This window comes from Amblyomma maculatum, chromosome 3, assembly GCF_055883805.1.
Source record: "Amblyomma maculatum isolate TAMU_Amacu chromosome 3, ASM5588380v1, whole genome shotgun sequence".
NCBI classification, from domain to species: Eukaryota; Metazoa; Arthropoda; class Arachnida; order Ixodida; family Ixodidae; genus Amblyomma; species Amblyomma maculatum.
In genome coordinates, this window is record NC_139346.1 from 111,792,275 (window position 1) to 111,810,224 (window position 17,950).

The window sequence follows — 17,950 nt, forward strand, 5'->3', positions numbered from 1 at the left end:
CGGGGGTCATTGCAAAAGTTAAAGGTATTAATCGTACCTTCAGACATCCAATAAGGAAACTCGCACAGAATTCCTGGCGAAACGAAATATTCATGCCTGTACTGTCACCACAAAAGAGGCACATCTTTGTAGTCGGGACTGCCGAAGAGGAGGGGTTCCACACGATGTTTATGCAATATTTCAAACATTTAAACATTTTCTTTGCCTTCAGCAAAAACTTTTGCAATCTTAATGCCATTGTGTTTTCATTTTCGTTGTTGCAGACCCCTTGGAGATGGCGAAGGCAACCAGAATGGCAACGGACATGTTTCTAAACTGCAAAAATGAAATAATCGTTCAGAATATTAGGCCCGCAATTATAAAGGTGATTTCATTTTCCTTATTCTCTCGCAGAACAAACTATTGCAAACAGTTGCTTTTTAGCCTTCGTTCCAACCTGTAGCGACTCGGTAGTAGGCAGCACTTCAAAATGCCTTCAGAGTAAGACGTGGTTGACAGCAGGGGCACGTTTGAGCTCGCAATGCGAGCTTCCTTTTTCGAACTTCCCTTTTCGTTTGCTTTTGCTCCTGCACTCACAAAATTTCGTGAATTACTCATACTGCAGCCAGAGTTTTCAACATACTCCAGTTCGTCGTTTTGTTGACTTTATCACGAATCTTTCTCACGATAGTGGGACGCCAATCCTCCCAGTGTCTTATAAGCTTTTGTTTGCCGCCCCTTCCTCTCCTGCACTACCATTTGTTATTAATAATGATAGGTGTTACCAAACCAAGGCGAAGAGATACGCACTTCAAGTCAGCCTTTCTTTGGCACTTAACTAAGCGCCAGCATGCTTTGATTGCTGCCTAAAAGTTGTTTACTGAAAAAGAGACCCCGTACAGCTCTTTCCAGTGAAGCTACCGTAAATAACGATGCAGAGGCTTACTTTTTACTCTAATCCTTGAGGTGATTCCTAGTCACCAACACAAGTCATGCACAGTGGATGATCCTCTAAGTAAGCGTGGGGGACATTGCCATTTTTTTCGCGCTGTGAAAGTCCCGTTGCCTATCCCGATCCAACGTATCCACCTGTGACCCGTGCTCCAGAGCTACAAAACAGTAAGCTCGCACCACAGGTGATTTCAAATTGTTACTCCACATGGCCCATATTCTTAGCCTAGCAACCATTTAAGAAGTCAGGTCCCACGGCAACAACAGAGAACATTGCAGGACACTTAAGCTTCGTCTTTAAGGGTATGACGCAACGGTCTTAACGACTCCCCTTCAAGACTTGTGTACATGCACTTTTCTACTCCCCTATTCACTAAACTTTTAATTTGTGCGTCCAAATCACCCATTCTCTTCATAGCATTCAGACATAGCCTACCACATATGGTGAAAGACGGCACAATTGCCTTTATATAAGTAATTCTATCTAAGGGCCCCAGGTTCGCTTCCCACGTTGAAGAAGCTACCCCAGACGACCCCTCCCGACAGTTCAACCACGTCGTGCATTTCATGATGTCCCACAAATAGCAAAGCAATTAACGCCAAGCCATCTCGCCAGCCAAATTCCTGCATGGAAATGATCGCAATTTTAGAGCCTAAGCCCCCCTACGCCATGTCTTCCATGATCCTTCATCTTCATCAACGGGACCTTGAGCGCGCTCGCAGCGTTAGGTCTAATAAGTGTGAGTGACGTCACGCCGCGATATTACGGGATTTCCTCTAAGGGGCTAACAGCTTCGCGGTGCTTGCTCGTCAGTCTTCCTATGGCTGGTGCGCCGGCTAAGCCGCCTATACATTCGCTTCAGCCCAGCTGTCAGTCCGAATCCGACCATCCAATGAACGTAGCTCGGAGGTAAGCCACTGGCGCTAAAGACAGAGAACCCGGCAGTGCTGGACAGGGTTCTGAGAACTTCGAACTATGAGAAATCATGCTTACGCTCGGGAATCTTGATTCCCCAAAATTTTCGCTCAAAAAGCAAACTGCGACAAAGCTGACGTCAAATTTTCTGCTGCATAGAAGCCCTAACTGTGTCACGTGAATAAAACACTCCGCTAGTTTTGGCTGACTACCTAAATCTGTGCCTTCATCACATGTTGGTAGAAGAACGGCAGAATAACGCTAGACCGTCACGTGCGGCAGTTATGATGAATGTTTTCTCTCTTCACGTTGCCAACATTTGATCATACCCAATTTGTTTTTGTTTGTTCAGTCAAGTAACGTGTAACATCTGACATGCAGCATGCGGACCGGCTCTGCGCATCTTGGCGAATGTGCTACGCCATTGGTGATGATATAAGAAACGTCAGTATTATTTTAAAATAGCCCCCTCCACCATTTGGCGCTGATTTGTGCCATTAATGCATTTTTTTCTATCAAGTTTTTTCTCTTCCAGGCATCTCGAAGCTACGAAGATGGACTTATTGATTGCGTACTTAGGATGGCACACGCCTGGATAACCCTGTATCCCGTAAGGGACGCTTCCAGTAATATAAGAAGGAGGCGATCCTCTAGTGACAGCAAGAAAATAATAGGGGAATTCTTTATGTGGACGAACGTGAGATACTATTATAATCAAAGAGATCATTCTCTACATTGCAAATTTGAACTTGCGTTTAAGGTGCGTCGCCTTTCTCTACATTTGTTAGCTGGTTCCAAGGAAGAATGATAATAGCGACAATTAGTGGTACACGCGTCTTGTACAGGTCCTAAAATAACGCATTATTGGGCTTGTTGGTGGCATTTAGTCTGGTTAAAAGCTCGAAGCACGCAAGGATGCAAAAAATGTAACAGAACTGAGCTCCTCAATCCCGTTACCTTCCTGTTTCTATGTGCATGTTTCGCTGCTTTAATAAAAACAATTGTAGAGGTTATTTCAGAATTTTTGAACCTTCTTTTTTATCAAGTCAAAGTAAATACGTAACACCGTTATTACCGTTCTCATTTCAGCAAGCTTTTTATGTTTCACTTTGCAAATGTTCTGGCATAAATGACATTTGTGCAGACTTCTGCGCTAAGCATGAATGAGAGCATGTTTGATGTGAGAAAGCTAACAGATGTTTTCTTCTTTCTGACGAAGGACTCACCCAGGCAGTACAACATCGACATCGATGGGGTCGCTAATTCATATCGAGTAAGTAACTCAAAAAGGCCAGGCGCTGCTGAAAAACGAAGCAGACATTTTTTACTGTTACAAACATTTTTCTAACAGATTTAGAAAACAAATATGCTTTTCATAACGTGAGAAATATTTGAATGCGTGCACGACTTCGTGACAGGAACAATAGCCATTAGAGAGTATTCTGTTAGGCAATGACCACAGTGTGACAAAGTATTGTCGCAATTTGACTGTTTCGCCTTTTGCGATAAAAGCGAAGATTTCAATTTTGTTGCTGACATCACTGTGGGACGTTCGGTAAGTGCATCCTTCTGAACGCATACTTAGCAAGCCAGGGTTGCCGCGAAGTGCGAGCGTTTGTCGCTGGACTGCTTCCGTCTGCCAGTGCCACGTGATCAAATGCGACATATACCGTCAAAGTGTTCCCCACTGCTCAGTAAAATAGAGCGTCCGCCATGGCGAAGTGGCTGAGTTCCAACCGAAGGAAAGCCTAACGCACCCGGACTGCGATCAAAACGGCGCTTTCTTCAGTCACAAACGGATGCAAGCCGCAACGCCTAGGGGCAAAATTTGCCTTATATTATTCTCTTTTTAGAGAAGAGAAGAATATGCGAATTTATATTATCTTGCTTAGAGAATACAAATGTGATAGTACCTAGCCTCTGAATTCGATGAAAGAAGCAATGGTAAACAAAATGAACAATGCTAAAATACCAATAAAATAGTACAAAACACCAAGCAACAAAAGCACCAACATGACTATAGAAGGGTGCAGCCACAAGATGTTTATGGTGGACGAATAATAAGATAAATTGATACTTAAACTGTAACTTGTTGTAGTGTGCCAATCTTTGTCGGTATAGTCATCGGCATGCATCACGTGCTGGCGCGCCCGAGGACAAAGAAGTTGGCCGCTGTCTTCGTGGTTCGCAACGCTGGATGCGTGATTCCGTTCCTTCAACGGTAGGGTTCTCTGAGCAGCATCACCTGGCGACAGATAGCGAAAATATTGTAAAAATTAATAACAGCGCCTTTAACGACTGCGGTGCTCGTTGCTTCAGTGGCGCAATTTCTTTTCTTTTTTGCACGAATTGGTACAAAAAAATAAAGAAAAAAAGTGGCGCAGTGGATTGACACTGCTTACCTCAGCACTAAGCGAATAAAGTATGTGTTCGAATCCACTAAGTGCAACGTTTTTTAGTTTTGTTTAGCCTCAGTATTAAAATAAGCTGCCAAGATCTTTCCTGGGGGGTGTTCCCCTTTTGGTTGCTTTATGTGGTGTCTAATTCTTAATAGACGCCAAACCAGCCGAACAGAGCCACGAGGTGATGGCATGACAATGGTAACGCTATTCAATTACCTTCACCATATATCATTTCCTGCCTACAGTGGGTGTACGTACGTTACCTCTCGGTTGCGTTCAGAGACACCTCCTGTTAACTACCACCATTTAACCCGCTGAGAGGCAACCAGTGAGGAGAAAGAAGTTGCGGGACCCTACCGTTGAGGAGACGGAATTACGCACGCCGAACGCTCTCGTGAAAGTTCTTCCTGAGCAGCTGGATCAATCTGGTTTGCCTGAATAAGCACACCCCTACAATTAGTGGAGGTGCTGTGAGGAACGGTTCCATCCACGCTGGAACTAAGAAGACGCCAATTATCATCTGCGTCCTCCATGCCGATGAGACCACCTCTACATCGCCGCCCGTTCCATTCACGGTCCTGTATTCTCGTGTTGTATGGCAGCGTGACTGATGCCTCGTCAGTAGTACGGCCGACCACGACGTTGACGATTGGTTGGTGGTGTATGATCGTATCAGCAGCTACAACAAATGGTACGATACTGTCAAGTTAAATAACGTCATCTTCTATCCTACTGGCGTGACGAACCTCTGGTTTAGAAACCAAAAGGCAGACCTCCGATCTTGGTCTGCATTTAAGAAGAATTCTAGTGGAAGTGTTCGGCCGTACTTCAGTTATCAAGCTCTGGGCAGAACAATGCTTGCGTCAGAGCACTCAGCATGCTGAAGAGACCTTCACCAGACCTGTGCAAACGTGTCAACTCACTAATGTCCAAAGCGGATAAATCAGATACATCCTGAAAGGCATTTCTGAAGACGCGTTTCAGATACAATGGGCGAAAACTTCTGCCACCGTCAGTGAGGTATTACACTTTGCCAGAGATACGACGAGCTCTGTAAGCGGCGCGCGTCTACCCTGCGGTCTAGTGTTTGCGAAGACATCATCTCTACACTGGCACTGGGCGGTTCTACTTCATCAGAGGACAGTCCTTTGATTCAATAAATCAAGGCCGTCGTTCGTGAAGAGGTCACCCGCCAGCTGTCCCTGATTCCTCAACTACAAGGTACTGGCCTCCTTGTTCCTGACATGGCTCCGTCTTTGGCCTTTACCATACGGCGTGTCGTACAAGACCACATCGCTGATGTCCTGCCGCCAAGCCTTGTGCTGCCGCCCAGCCCCGTCCTGCCGCAAGTAACTGCTCCTTTGACTTGGGCCCAAGTTGCGGCCAGGCCTCCGCAACTGGTTCCTACCAGCCGGCCCCTTCTTTCCATCCTACCCCATTAGCATGATCTGTATTGCATGTCCCTGTACCAAGGATACGTCAACACCCTAAGAATCCTTGGCGTACCGCGGACAACCGGCCAATCTGCAACTCTTGCAGGCTGCCGGGACATGTCGCACGCCTCTGCCGCCAACGCTTTTCACCTTCTCGCCCTGAGCTCCAGAACTGCTCCTACGATACCAAGCAGCCCTTGCCGAGAAATCCGCCCGGTTCCTACTTGGTGTCTCGCGACCTCCACATGTATACCACTCGCCAATCATCTTCCCTTCGTCGCCGTCCACCATCCTTCTTCTCCGACGTTCTATAGGTGCTGTTGAGGGAAACTAACAGTCGCAGCTCCCGGGGCAAGAACTGCGCTTGGTTCGAACTGTTCAAGTCATCTGTGTTCTCCCGCCAACGTCATTCCTCTATTTTCCGCAGCCCTCGTTCCACCCTCCTGTGAAAACATTACTACTTCGACTGCCTTCCTCATCCCTTCCAACGACTCTTCATGCCATCCCTGCCTCCTGCTTTCGTTTGAAGGTCCTCAAGTTCGAAGATGGCCTTAGTGCAACGTACGTCTCAAATACATGTTCTTGCCTGTCCATCCTGCTACACGGCGAGTGTCTCGGCCATATTGGAGAACTTCATCCCGCTCCTGTATATACCCTTGCTCACATGCCTACTTCATTCGATGTTAACGTTCTCAGCCCTTGCGTTATAGCGACCACTTCGACACCACACGAAATTTTTCAACAGGCCCTTAACGCAGATCTTCCATCCGCGCATCGCGACCAACTCGCTGCCCTCATACAGAGCTTCACTACTTCCTTCGACTTCTCTAACACAGCTCTGGGTCACACGTCAATCGTTACCCACACAATCGACACCGGTACAAACGCACCTTTACGCCAGCGTCCTTATCGTGTATTACCCTCGGAGCGCCAAGTCATTGCTGAAATCATGGACGATATGCTTCGCCGGGGTGTCATCAGCCATCTAACATTCCGTGGGCTTCTCAGGTTGTTTTGGTAGCTAAGAAAGATGGTTTCATCTCGTTTTGCGTCAATTAATATAGGCTAAACAAGAACGCGCACAAAGCCGTCTATCTATACCACGGATCGACGACGCCCTGGACTGCTTTCAGGGAACCGAGTATTTCTCCTCTGAGTTTACACTTTGGCTACTGGCAGTTGCTTATGGCTGACTCTGACCGCTCGAAAGCTGCCTTTATAACACCGGATGGCTTATAAAAGTTAAACGTTATGCCCTTTGGCCTTTGCAATGCCCTGGCTGCTTTCTAACACCTGATGGACGCTGTTCTCCGCGGGCTCAAGTGGCATATACCTCTCTTTGTTATCTAGAAGACATAGTAGTTTTTCTACCGACTTTTATTCTGTCCTTCTCCGTTTGAAGCATGTCCTTACGTATCCCGCCGATGCAGGGCTTCAGTTGAATTTGCAAAATTGCCTCGTTTCCGTCCGAACACTCACAATTTCAGGCCACGTTGTTTCAAAGGATGGCATTCTCCCCGATCGAACCAAATTTCGTAGTTGCAGTTTCCGAAGCCAACCTTGGTGAAGCAGCTCTGCAGCTTTATCGGCCTATGTCGGTAATCTCGACGTTTCATCTTGAGTTTCCAGTCTATCATCGCCACTTTGGCTCTGCTGTTTGTCGGCAGCTCCGAAGTTTCCGCCTGGAAACCAGCCTGCGAATAATGCATTCGACACTTTACGCTGCCGTTTGGTTTCGCCTCTCATTCTCCGCCACTTTAATCCGACTATCCGACTGAACTTACAGATATTCACATTGACACCAGCTGTACTGGTCTCAGTGCCGTCCTTGTAGCGAAAACCTGGTATCAGCGAGTGTATGGTGGCATACGACAACCGAACCTTGACGAAAGTGGAGTGTAATAATTCTGTAAGAGAAAGAGAATATTTGGCAAATATTTGGGCCATTACAAGTTTTCGTCCGTGTCTATATGGTCTACCATTTTATATAATGACCGATAACCATGCTTCGCTGGCTGGCTGCGTGGTCTAAAATATCCACCCGGCTGCCTTGCCGGCTGGGCTCTCTGTCTTCAGCAGTATGACATCCATGTCATTTATCAATCAGTTCTGAAGCATACGGATGTCGACGCTATTTCTCGCCCGCTATTGCCTAGCGCTTCTTCGTCTGACCGCATCTGCCCTTACGATGTTTTGTCGCTTGACACTGTCGACATGGCCACCGAACTGCGGAATGATCCGTGGATCAGTGCTTTTCTGGACTTTCAAGTCCTACTCCCGGTCATTCATCAAGAGCATTATCGTCCGTCAAGCCCACCACTCCAATCGTGACTGCCTACTCTATCGCCGCAATCATTCTGACTGCGCCGTCAGTTAAGCCTGGTAGGTTGCGAAAGCAATAACAGCATGGCTACGCTATAATTCAGCTCATAGTGTTGCCAATTGTGGTGTACCATGTTGACCGCACAGTTAACACAGAGCCTTGACAGTTCAAAGCGTCCATTACATGCCATTTGGAGTCGTCACCGGTTGAGGCCGATTCAAGAGAAGCACGACGCACTCTTCTAGCTGCATCTTGATCGCGCCATCGAGCGAGACGCTGTTCCCCTTCTTCATCTGTCTCTGTAGCCCGCTGTCGTTTTCTGGCTTCATCGAGACGGCATGACTTCTCTTTCTGTTTATCAGAATGCCTAGCGAGTGCCTCAGCTGTTGTTGTGGCTGTATGAAGAAGGAAATGAAAAATTACGAGAGACTTTAGCAACTAAAGCAGGAAAGGCGAAAGCCTGAGGTCTCTTCTTGTCTAGCGTTCCTGTCATCTGCAATCCCACACTTGAACACGCACCAACGAACGCCACGCGACAGGAGCAATGGCATACCATCCAAACGCACACATCTAGGATAAAGTGGGACAGATACTGCGCTTTTCCTCCCAAAATCTCATTTTCTCTAGCGTTCCTGCCATCGGCAATCCCACATTTTAACGCACGCCAAGGAACGCTACGCGACAGCCGCTGCAAAATTTGGTAGCAAGCTAGTCCCCGCCGCAAGCGGCGTTTAACTACCAGTCCCAGCTCCGTAGGTCCAGGAACAGCCATCTTCCACATAGCGCGAAAGATTATTTCGTATATTGAGGAGGGACCGGCGTTCAAGTGTGGTATTGCAGATAACAGGGACGCATCCTAATTCGGCCAATCAGAGCACCTCAAACGCAGGACACACTTTGTCTACAACATCATGAGCCAATAAACGTTTTCGTCTTAAAATGCATGGGCCTGGTAGCTGAGCCACCTCCGCTGCCTCGTGCGGACAGAAGAGAAAATAGAAGAAATAAAAATAAGGTGGACAGAAAGAGGCGTACCAACAGCTGTCGTCAACCACCGCAGCGGTGGTGGGTGCAATGACGGCCCACAACAGATAAACATTCGGTGGCAGCTAGCCCCGCAGCAAGCGGCGATGACCTACCTGTCCCAGCCCCATCAGGGCCAGGATTAGCCACCTTCCCTGCCTCAGCTGTTGTGGCTGTAGGAAGAAGGAAAAGAAAATGCATAGGCCTGCTACTGGCTCTGTATCTGAGCCACCTCCGCTACTTCGTGCGGACAGAAGAAAAAAGTAGAGAAGAAAGAAAAAGAAGAGAGAGAAAACGCGCGCCGCAACAGCCGTCATCCACCACCTAAGCGGTGGCGGGTGCGATGATGGCCTACAACAGATAAACAATCGGTGGCTGGCTAGCCCCAACCGCAAGCGGCGTTGACCTACCGTCCCAGCCCCATAGGACCATCAACAGCCACACTTCACCACCTCATCTCCTCATCTTACATGGTGCCGAGGTTACCGTGGTCAGACTCAGCTGAGCAAGCGCGAGCATTTATATGCCCATCGTCTTCCTCCTCCTCCTATCAACTGCGAAAGAAGAGGTGATAGCAGCGGCTTCACTCGGTAGCAGCGCAGCTCCATCTGCAACACGCTGTGCCTACCGGCCACCGCCACTCGACGGCTCGACTTGGTAGCTCATCTCGCCGCTGGTATGACGTCATATATCATCCGCGGTGCGCCGTGTCTACCGACCGCCGCCACCGGATGACTCGACTTGGTAGCCCATCTCTCGCAGCTGGTATGACGTCACAGCCATCTAGGGTCATTAAACGTCAAACATGCCTACCGACCGTGGCTGAAAATGGGAGTAGTATTGCTTTTGAAATGACATGTAGCACTGCAACAAACGCCATTAAGAGGCAAGCGATGAAAAATAAATGATAGGAGAGGAAGGCTATGCTTTCGCCATTCTCTTCTTAAAAGACACGGCTGAGGAGTCGATGGTGGCCTCCGCGCTCCAGCTATTCACCGTGTGACGTCACTGCCTCCTGGCGCATGCGCAGCTGGGGCTGCTGCGACGGCACCTCTGAGTCACCCGCGCAATGGGCGAGAGCGCCACCACTGAAGCGAACGGCGCTAATGTCGACTCAGGAGAGTAAATGGGATCACGTGACTCCTCTTACTGCTGCTGTAGCTGACTCTCGATTGACATTGTGCGTTTTAAACGCTAATAGTCGCGTCTATATATGTAGCTTTGGTTGATAAAGACTGCCAATCTTACACATTTTGATCTTGCGGCGTTACTGAGGCCGCTGAAATTTATTTAAACTTTTGCTACAGTCCATTACTGCTTTGTACCCGGAGGATAGCGAGGAGTCCCGGCTGCTTATTACCCAACAATGTCCCGTAGGAGCGCTCGAGCAGACGACGCTCTGGCGCGTGATTCCTGGCGCTTGATTCTTCTGAGCAACACTATCTGGAGACAAATTGTCGATATATTGTCTAAACGAATAACAACGCGTTTAAATGTCACTGTTCTCGTAGTTTTGAGGCGTCATGGACTACAACCACGCACCCCCGCAGTGATGCTATTGAAACATCTGTTCGACTCTTGTGTTGACTTTCTGAATCTTTTCTCCGCCTTCAGTGAGTGCAGGTTACCATTAATTGGCGTTCACTCGCACATTTCCGTAACATTATGATTCTTTCCCCCTCACATGTGGCTCTCCTCAGGATGCTATTCTGTCACCCACCCTTGTTAACCTTAGAATTGCTCCCCTATCTTGATTCTAGCGTCTATCCCAAACTTAAAACATACATTCTATGCAGACGACCTTACTCTTCGGTTCATTTCTGCATCTCCTGGAGCAGTAGAGGAGACCTTACAGTAAGATATCGATGCAGTCGCTAAATATCTTGACAAAGTAGGGCTACTTCCCGCACCTCAAAATATCGGAATTGCTGCTGATTGAAAAAACACGCTATCAACGACAGCATAACCATGTAATCAATCTGACAATGGCAGGTCACCCCATCTCTCGCGTATCGACCTGCCGGATCCTTGGACTACTGAATCATGAGTCAACTAATCAGGCCAATGTTTCTACAACCGTTAAAGTTTGCAATCAGCTAACGCATCTAGTTCCCCGCATTGTCAATAAGCACGCTGGGCTACGCGAGGTTCAAGTAAGGCAGCTTGTCCACGCATTAGCACTAAATCCGAAGTGAAATCATTCGGTCATTTTTAGGGTTGTACCCTAGCACTGCTTTGCCCATTCTTCTGTTTATACAATGAGAGCGACCCCATTCCTTCTCCTGGATACGTGCCCACAATAAAAGACATATTGGTCGCTGTAAATAAATTCTCCCATTCCGATCCACTTGAGCTCGCTGATACCCAAGATATCAATGTTCAATCTGCCCATTTCTCGCTTGACGACATCCAGTTTACCTCGCGTCATAGTTCTTACATTCCATGTTGCTATGTGATATATCTCCTTGCAACACCGAACTTTCCGGTCGCTTCCCGACACATCCACAACTGAGCGTTCTTTTGGCTTTAGCCCAGCCGCTTCATTCGTCCTGGAGCTACTAGGAATCACCCTTTGTTCATCCCCATTAACATGTGGGACGCCTTCCAACAAGGGGACCTCATCTTCCGGCGCCAATCATTAATGATATTGTGACTGGCCATAGGGTTTTCTTGGCAGGAAATACTAGAGTGGGTTGCCCTCACTACCACGCAAATACGCATACTTAGACGCATACAACTAAATATAATCCTTAGTAAGCTCCTGCGCGATCATTTCTATACCGAATCAGACATTCCCTCACATGTCCAAATTGTTCTGAACATTATGCAAACTTAGATTGGCATGTTTTTCTGTCCTGTTGCAATATAGTCACCTCACTTTCCACACCCTTCTCCCCCAACCTTGGTTATCCTCTGACCAGCTGAAGGACCAGTTCGCCTTGGTGACTCCGGCCCAGGACATTATCGACGCTTAATTGTGCGTTGAATAAAGTTCTTTCCTCCTCTTCCTCCTTTCAGTAACAATTGGCATTACAGTGGCTACACTAAGCAATTACCTTCACCGTAATTATTTCCTGCCTTCAGGTAGTGCATTTTACCTTTAGGTTGCCTTCAGAAACATCTTTAGGCAAACATCGCCGTTTAAAGTGAGTGTACGTTACCTTTAGGTTGCGTTCAGAAAGCCCTTTCAGCAACAATCGCTGTTTAGCTCGCTGAGAGCGTCGTCTGCTCCAATGCGCCTACGGGATATGGTTTGGCAATACGCGTCCCGACGCCAGCAACCATTCCTACACGAAACAAGCTTGCAGAATCTTCGTTAATCAAGATTAATTGGGAAAAGAATCGAGTGATCATTGCCGTGATGCGCGCAGCGGACATTTCAGCGAGAAAGATTTCGTTCATGGAGTTGTCGCTAAATAGTTCAGTGAGCGGCCGAAGACACTGCGCGCGCGTTTTAATTCGCGCTTGTCACTTGTGAAGCTAACAATACTATTTCTGGAAGGATGGGAAAGATGCTGCCTTCTTCATGGAGCAGTACGCTCCCAAAGAAAGAAACAATCGCACCAAAGCCAGAAGGTCTCAAATTATTCTAAACGACCGCGTTGACACTAAAGTCTCACTGAAGTGGACTAGAAGATACTGCCGCCTCGGGCAGAGGTATGAGTGGTACGTTCTCTCAGCTAGCTTCTCCAGTACTGTAGTAGTTTCAAATGACAGAATCTTTGACCAAACGATAGAGCATTGCACGCATAGTGCGATGTGCTTATCCAGGTATTCGTAAAACAAAATTACTGTGTGCGGGGACAACAAATGTCCGCTCTAACCAAGAGGGCCAACAGCGGTATTCACTGTTCAAGAATTCGCTGCGTGGAATGCACTTGTTCACACTTGCTAAACATTTATCCACGTCTTCCGCACAGTCTAAATTTCCGGAGTCCTCCACTACGGCGTCTCTCATAGCCTGAGTTGCTTTGGGACGTTAAAACCCCACAAAACCAAAATTTGTCTTCTCTATTTCTGTACAGTGTATAGCTTACTACCATGCGTTTGGGATGTGTACTGATGTTAAAGTAATAATAGCTTTAAAGATACAAAATAAAAATTAGACAACAAAAATTTCTTTCAATGAAAAGACGTTGTTAAGGCAGCTACCGGCTCTTGTAGCGCGTCTGTTTTCAATGGGAAACTTAATAGCCCTTCATTTTTTTTTTTTAGCTGGCAGGAAAACCCTACTCTTTTCTGCCCCATCGAGTTAGTTCAGTGGTTCGGCTGCGCGCGCGAGAGAGAGAGAGAGAATAAACGTTATTGATGCAAAGTGATTACGCAGATGGTTCACCCAGGTCCGGGAACCCATTGGCAAATACGGCCCTCCTGGCGTGACCAATCAGCTGGGGCTGAAGGGGGAGCTCTGGTTTTGTCAGCTTCGCCTCGCACTGCTCATTGCTAATTTTCAGTATGATCAATTCAACAACGCAAGATCGAATCTCGGCTGCTGTGGCCTCTTCGCAACGTAGGCAAAAGCAAGCCAACGGTGTGCTGTGGGGTGTTACCACATGGTAATAAACCCCAGGCGATTGAAATTTCTGAAGCCCTCCACCACGGCGTTTCTCACAGCCTGAGCCGCTTCGGGCGTTCAACTCCATAAACCAAACAAAACAAAACATTTATCCTTTCTGCTATTAGTCATGTTCACGCAGGGCTTGGAATGGCCTGACAGGTTTAAGGTAGTTGGTTAAAAATCATAATTCATGTTGAGAAGATCAAGAAGATGAGAAGATCAAGCTTCGTACACAACTTCTTTGTTTGCGCTCTCAGCCTCTGCAATCTGTAAGGGCACGTGGTATTGCCGATTAGACGCTGAAGGAAGTGCACTGAGCAGTAGCAGTAGCCGCGTCGAGGGATAGTCTAGACCGAAACGCGCGCTGACAAAAGATTAGTGCTGCAATTTCCCAGTATACTTCTACAATCATAACTGAATTAACTGTTATAGAATTCCTTTCTTAAGAGAGAATTAAAAGTGGTCTGTAAATATGTATATCGTCAAAAATTACTGTCTTAATAAATACGATTTGCTCGGTGCGCATGTTATTCAAGAAATTCTTCCTGCTTTGAGATAATAATTGATAGTCACCTTAAACGAAACCATCCGTGCCAGTGAAAAGTTCATTTAGTAGCTTGCCCTGGCGGCAAAGATGACGATAGTAATTTTGGACTTTGCGTATGTACGTATAACCGATTAAAACACCTTTATTGCAGCGGTGTGCTCGGCGCTACATACCCAAGAAAGTCAACTACATTCTGGAAGCTGTGAAGTGGATTAAAAACTTCATCTCTGGCTGATATCAGAGGCTATTTGAAACAAGGCAGCTACCATTCAATCGGTGCTGTCGTAGAATCTGCTTGCCCTCAAGAAAATAAACACAGCCGTGCATCTTCCTTTTGGAACCACGCTCTTCTAACTTCTGTTCATCGTTTCACGCACCATTCTTTGCGTAAAAGAAATTAGGGCTCCAAGCAGACTGAACCTAAATATCCATTGCTTCACACACAGCACGTAGTTTTCATTGAAATGAATGATGAATTTGTTTAGCAGGGGTACATAATTTTGCAGAAAAAAACAACAAAAGGACCGACCAATAAAAGCTAAAGTGTAACAATGCTTCGAAACGGCTTCCTTGCACGATCACGGAGGCGATCTAGGACATCGAGCCAGTGTCCTGCAAAATAATTTTTGAATAAATAGCGGGCTCCCGAGATTCACGAGCACAGTAAGAAAACAAAATAAAACACGTTTATTTATCGTGCTGGGCGCTGCGCACATCGCTTCGGTAACTACAAGGCAAAGAAACACCGCTGACACCACAATGACGAAGCTGTTAGCTTGAAACAAAAATAAATGATGGTTTTTTAGCACGCACAAATATTAAAGGTAAAGATGTCATAGCAAGTTCGGACTGTTAACTCCCCCCCCCCCCCCCCCCCTGCGTCAAGCTAAAATGAAATAAAGGTTTTTCTCATTCTCGCAAACACGCACTGTCAGGTACGATCTCAAAACAAAGTAATTATTTTAGCAATTTTTTTTACACAGCATGCGCTTAGGGTGAAAATTGTCATATTACATCAGGACATTGCGGTTCTTATGAAGACGTAAGAGAATGTAGCACACTTGTTCGATGAGAATAGTTCATTTTATTGGATTCGGCAGTATTCTGACTGTTTTGACTTTGGTGGTCAAGATAACTGTACGAAACAAGCTCATCTGCGGGAGCTTTCAAGTGTTTAAATCGATGCCTTGAGCTTGGCCTGGAAAGAAATTCTGCGCCTTCTCCATCTCACCCGCTTTGCGTTCTGCGAAACGGAAAAATGAAAAATCGAAACACTTGACTTGAAGGTATTGACATAACGTCCCCTACCAGTCCAACCAAGCCAACTTGGATATAAGCAACAGCGCAGTCTTATGGGCGAGTTGAAATATTAATCTGGCAATAAGCAAGGCACCTGCACAACCACGATTGCAGAAGGGACAACATACAACGCTAAGAATTGATGATTTATTCGGAGCGCCTCGGTTTAAGTAGATGTGAATAAAAACGCGGGAAAACCCAGAAAAACCAATTGATCATTAAAAATAAAATTGATTCTAGCTCAACACAAGGAAATCGTGTTTATATTTTTTATATGGCGATAGGCGGAGCGCTATCGCATGCGTGGCCTAACCTCGCAGTCTCTAAAGCCTCAATGATCTGTCTCGTAATATAGTATTTATGGGAAGCGCTGCAACTTGACAATCTTCGACCAGCGGATAGCACGAACATTTATTGGAATGAATCCAACATTTCAAGTGTCATTGTTAAGATTTTCGCAGTGCCCCTTAGTATGTCGTTAAGAAGACAACTACTTTGTCCGACAGAGCGATTGCCAGAGGCCAAAGGTAGAGACTAGACAATATTTTCTTTGCAGAGTACAAATTTGTTTCGCTGCTTCTTTGTGCCGATGGGGACAGTTTTTACCTGCTTCTCCGGAGTATGTACACATGCACAAATACTACGAAATCACACCTGAGCTGAAATAATAACATCTGCCTCTACTTTTCTCCCTTTTCAAATTGCCCCGCCGGGGTGGCGCAGTGGTTACGGCGCTCGACTACTGTTCCCAAGGACGCGGGATCGAATCTCGGCCACGGCGGCCTCTTTTCGATGGAGGCGAAGAGCAAGGCGCTCGTGTGCTGTGCGATGTCAGTGCACGTTAAAGAACCCCAGGTGGACGAAATTTCCGGAGTCCTCCACTGTCGCGTCTCTCATAGCCTGAGTTGCTTTTGGACATTAAACACCACAAACCAAACCAAACATTTTCAAAGTATTGCGCAGCTAGTTCCGGTATGCGCTCGCACTACATCTGGCGTCATATCAAAAAAGAGAACTCGCGTTCCTTCTGTTGGACTAGAATTTATTTTCATGACATTAAATTCCTTTTCTTGGTTTTCTGCTTTTATTTCCGCCTTATCAGTAGCGGCCACGTGTTCTTAAACATAGGCACTCTGAATAAATCATTCGTGGTTTGTCAGCGCTTTGTCTTGCTCCTTCCTTCAACGAGGTTGTGCAGGTGCGCAGCTTTTTCCTATAAAGGCATTTTATAAGCGTTGCATACACATCTGCAAGTGTGTTCAAGAAAAGAAATAAACGAATTCAAAAATGTCGTCCAGAACTAATACTTGATTTGCCATTCCTTGTGTTTAATGATTTCAATTGTGACACGTACGTATTGTATTATATGTGCAGTACTATACCTCGCTATTTTATTGAAGTGGTGGGTGCACCATGAACCTTTATCGAAGTAGAATTCGACCAGTACAGAGTATAAAACTATTTATTAGAACACCCCTTCAATTGTTTTTTCCCCTCTTTCGGGAATCATGTTTTTAAGTTTATTATAAATATGTATCCTATAGTGTTTTGTATAGTGCTTTGCTCTGTGAGTAATGTGCGTTTTTGTATGTTGGTTGGTTGGTTGGTTGGTTTGTGGGTTTTAACGTCCCAAAGCAACTCAGGCTATGAGAGACGCCGTAGTGGAGGACTCCGGTAATTTCGACCACCTGGGGTTCTTTAACGTGCACTTTAACATATGCTCTTTAACATATGTATGTATGTATGTATGTATGTATGTATGTATGTATGTATGTATGTATGTATGTATGTATGTATGTATGTATGTATGTATGTATGTATGTATGTATGTATGTATGTATGTATGTATGTATGTATGTATGTATGTATGTATGTATGTATGTATGTATGTATGTATGTATGTATGTATGTATGTATGTATGTATGTATGTATGTATGTATGTATGTATGTATTTAATAATTAAATTTATACCGAAACACACCAAGCACAAGAAGCTTCAATAAACGGTTTACTTACTGCCATTCAAGAAATACTGTAATGGAAAAAAATTTACGAACAATCGCGCTAAGCTTTTATCGATGTTATAATTGGGTAAGAGAAATCTGAAGCACTCCGCCTACCTCTTAGTTTTTCTGAGATGATAAAATTAATAATACCTGCTTGACAGTCAAGTGTAAAAAACAATTAACACACGTACCAGATCACTTGATCACCGGATTGACAACTCGTGGCGCTAAGGTTGACGGATAGGCACATAACGAGAGTACCAAAACGTTCCGATTCTTCAGTATTAGGGGAGTTCATTGAACTCTCACGAGCCAGCAAAATTTAGTTTTGGTGACATGAAAGTAAAGCAATTTTCGAAAACAGTGCGGAATTTGCCCTGGAGAAATGCATAAGCCTGAGTGTTGCTGTGTTGTCCGCCAGATGTGTCAGCGGGATTCTGCGTGTAACTGACACTGCGCCTTTCCTTTCCTGTAGACTACTTATAGAAGACCGGTGAACATTAATGCGTTCT

The 17,950-nt window shown here is 45.9% G+C and overlaps 1 protein-coding gene across 1 annotated transcript; it reads left to right on the forward strand.

The window, feature by feature from the left end:
- Positions 1-271: 271 nt before the first annotated feature.
- On the forward strand, positions 272-14,367 carry LOC146195700 (uncharacterized). Its single transcript, XM_084596260.1, has 5 exons — positions 272-364; positions 2,228-2,290; positions 2,382-2,456; positions 3,066-3,119; positions 14,284-14,367. The coding sequence occupies exons 1-5, from the start codon at positions 275-277 to the stop codon at positions 14,365-14,367; spliced, it is 366 nt and encodes a 121-aa protein (XP_084452386.1). The 5' UTR covers positions 272-274.
- Positions 14,368-17,950: the final 3,583 nt, after the last annotated feature.

Excerpts from the sequence above, each read along its gene's own strand:
- LOC146195700 (XM_084596260.1), top strand. The coding sequence starts at position 275 with ATGGCGAAGGCAACCAGAATGGCAACGGACATGTTTCTAAACTGCAAA. Across the intron at positions 2,457-3,065 it reads CCTGGATAACCCTGTATCCC|GACTCACCCAGGCAGTACAA; the intron begins GTAAGGGACGCT and ends TTTCTGACGAAG. Across the intron at positions 3,120-14,283 it reads GGGTCGCTAATTCATATCGA|CGGTGTGCTCGGCGCTACAT; the intron begins GTAAGTAACTCA and ends CCTTTATTGCAG.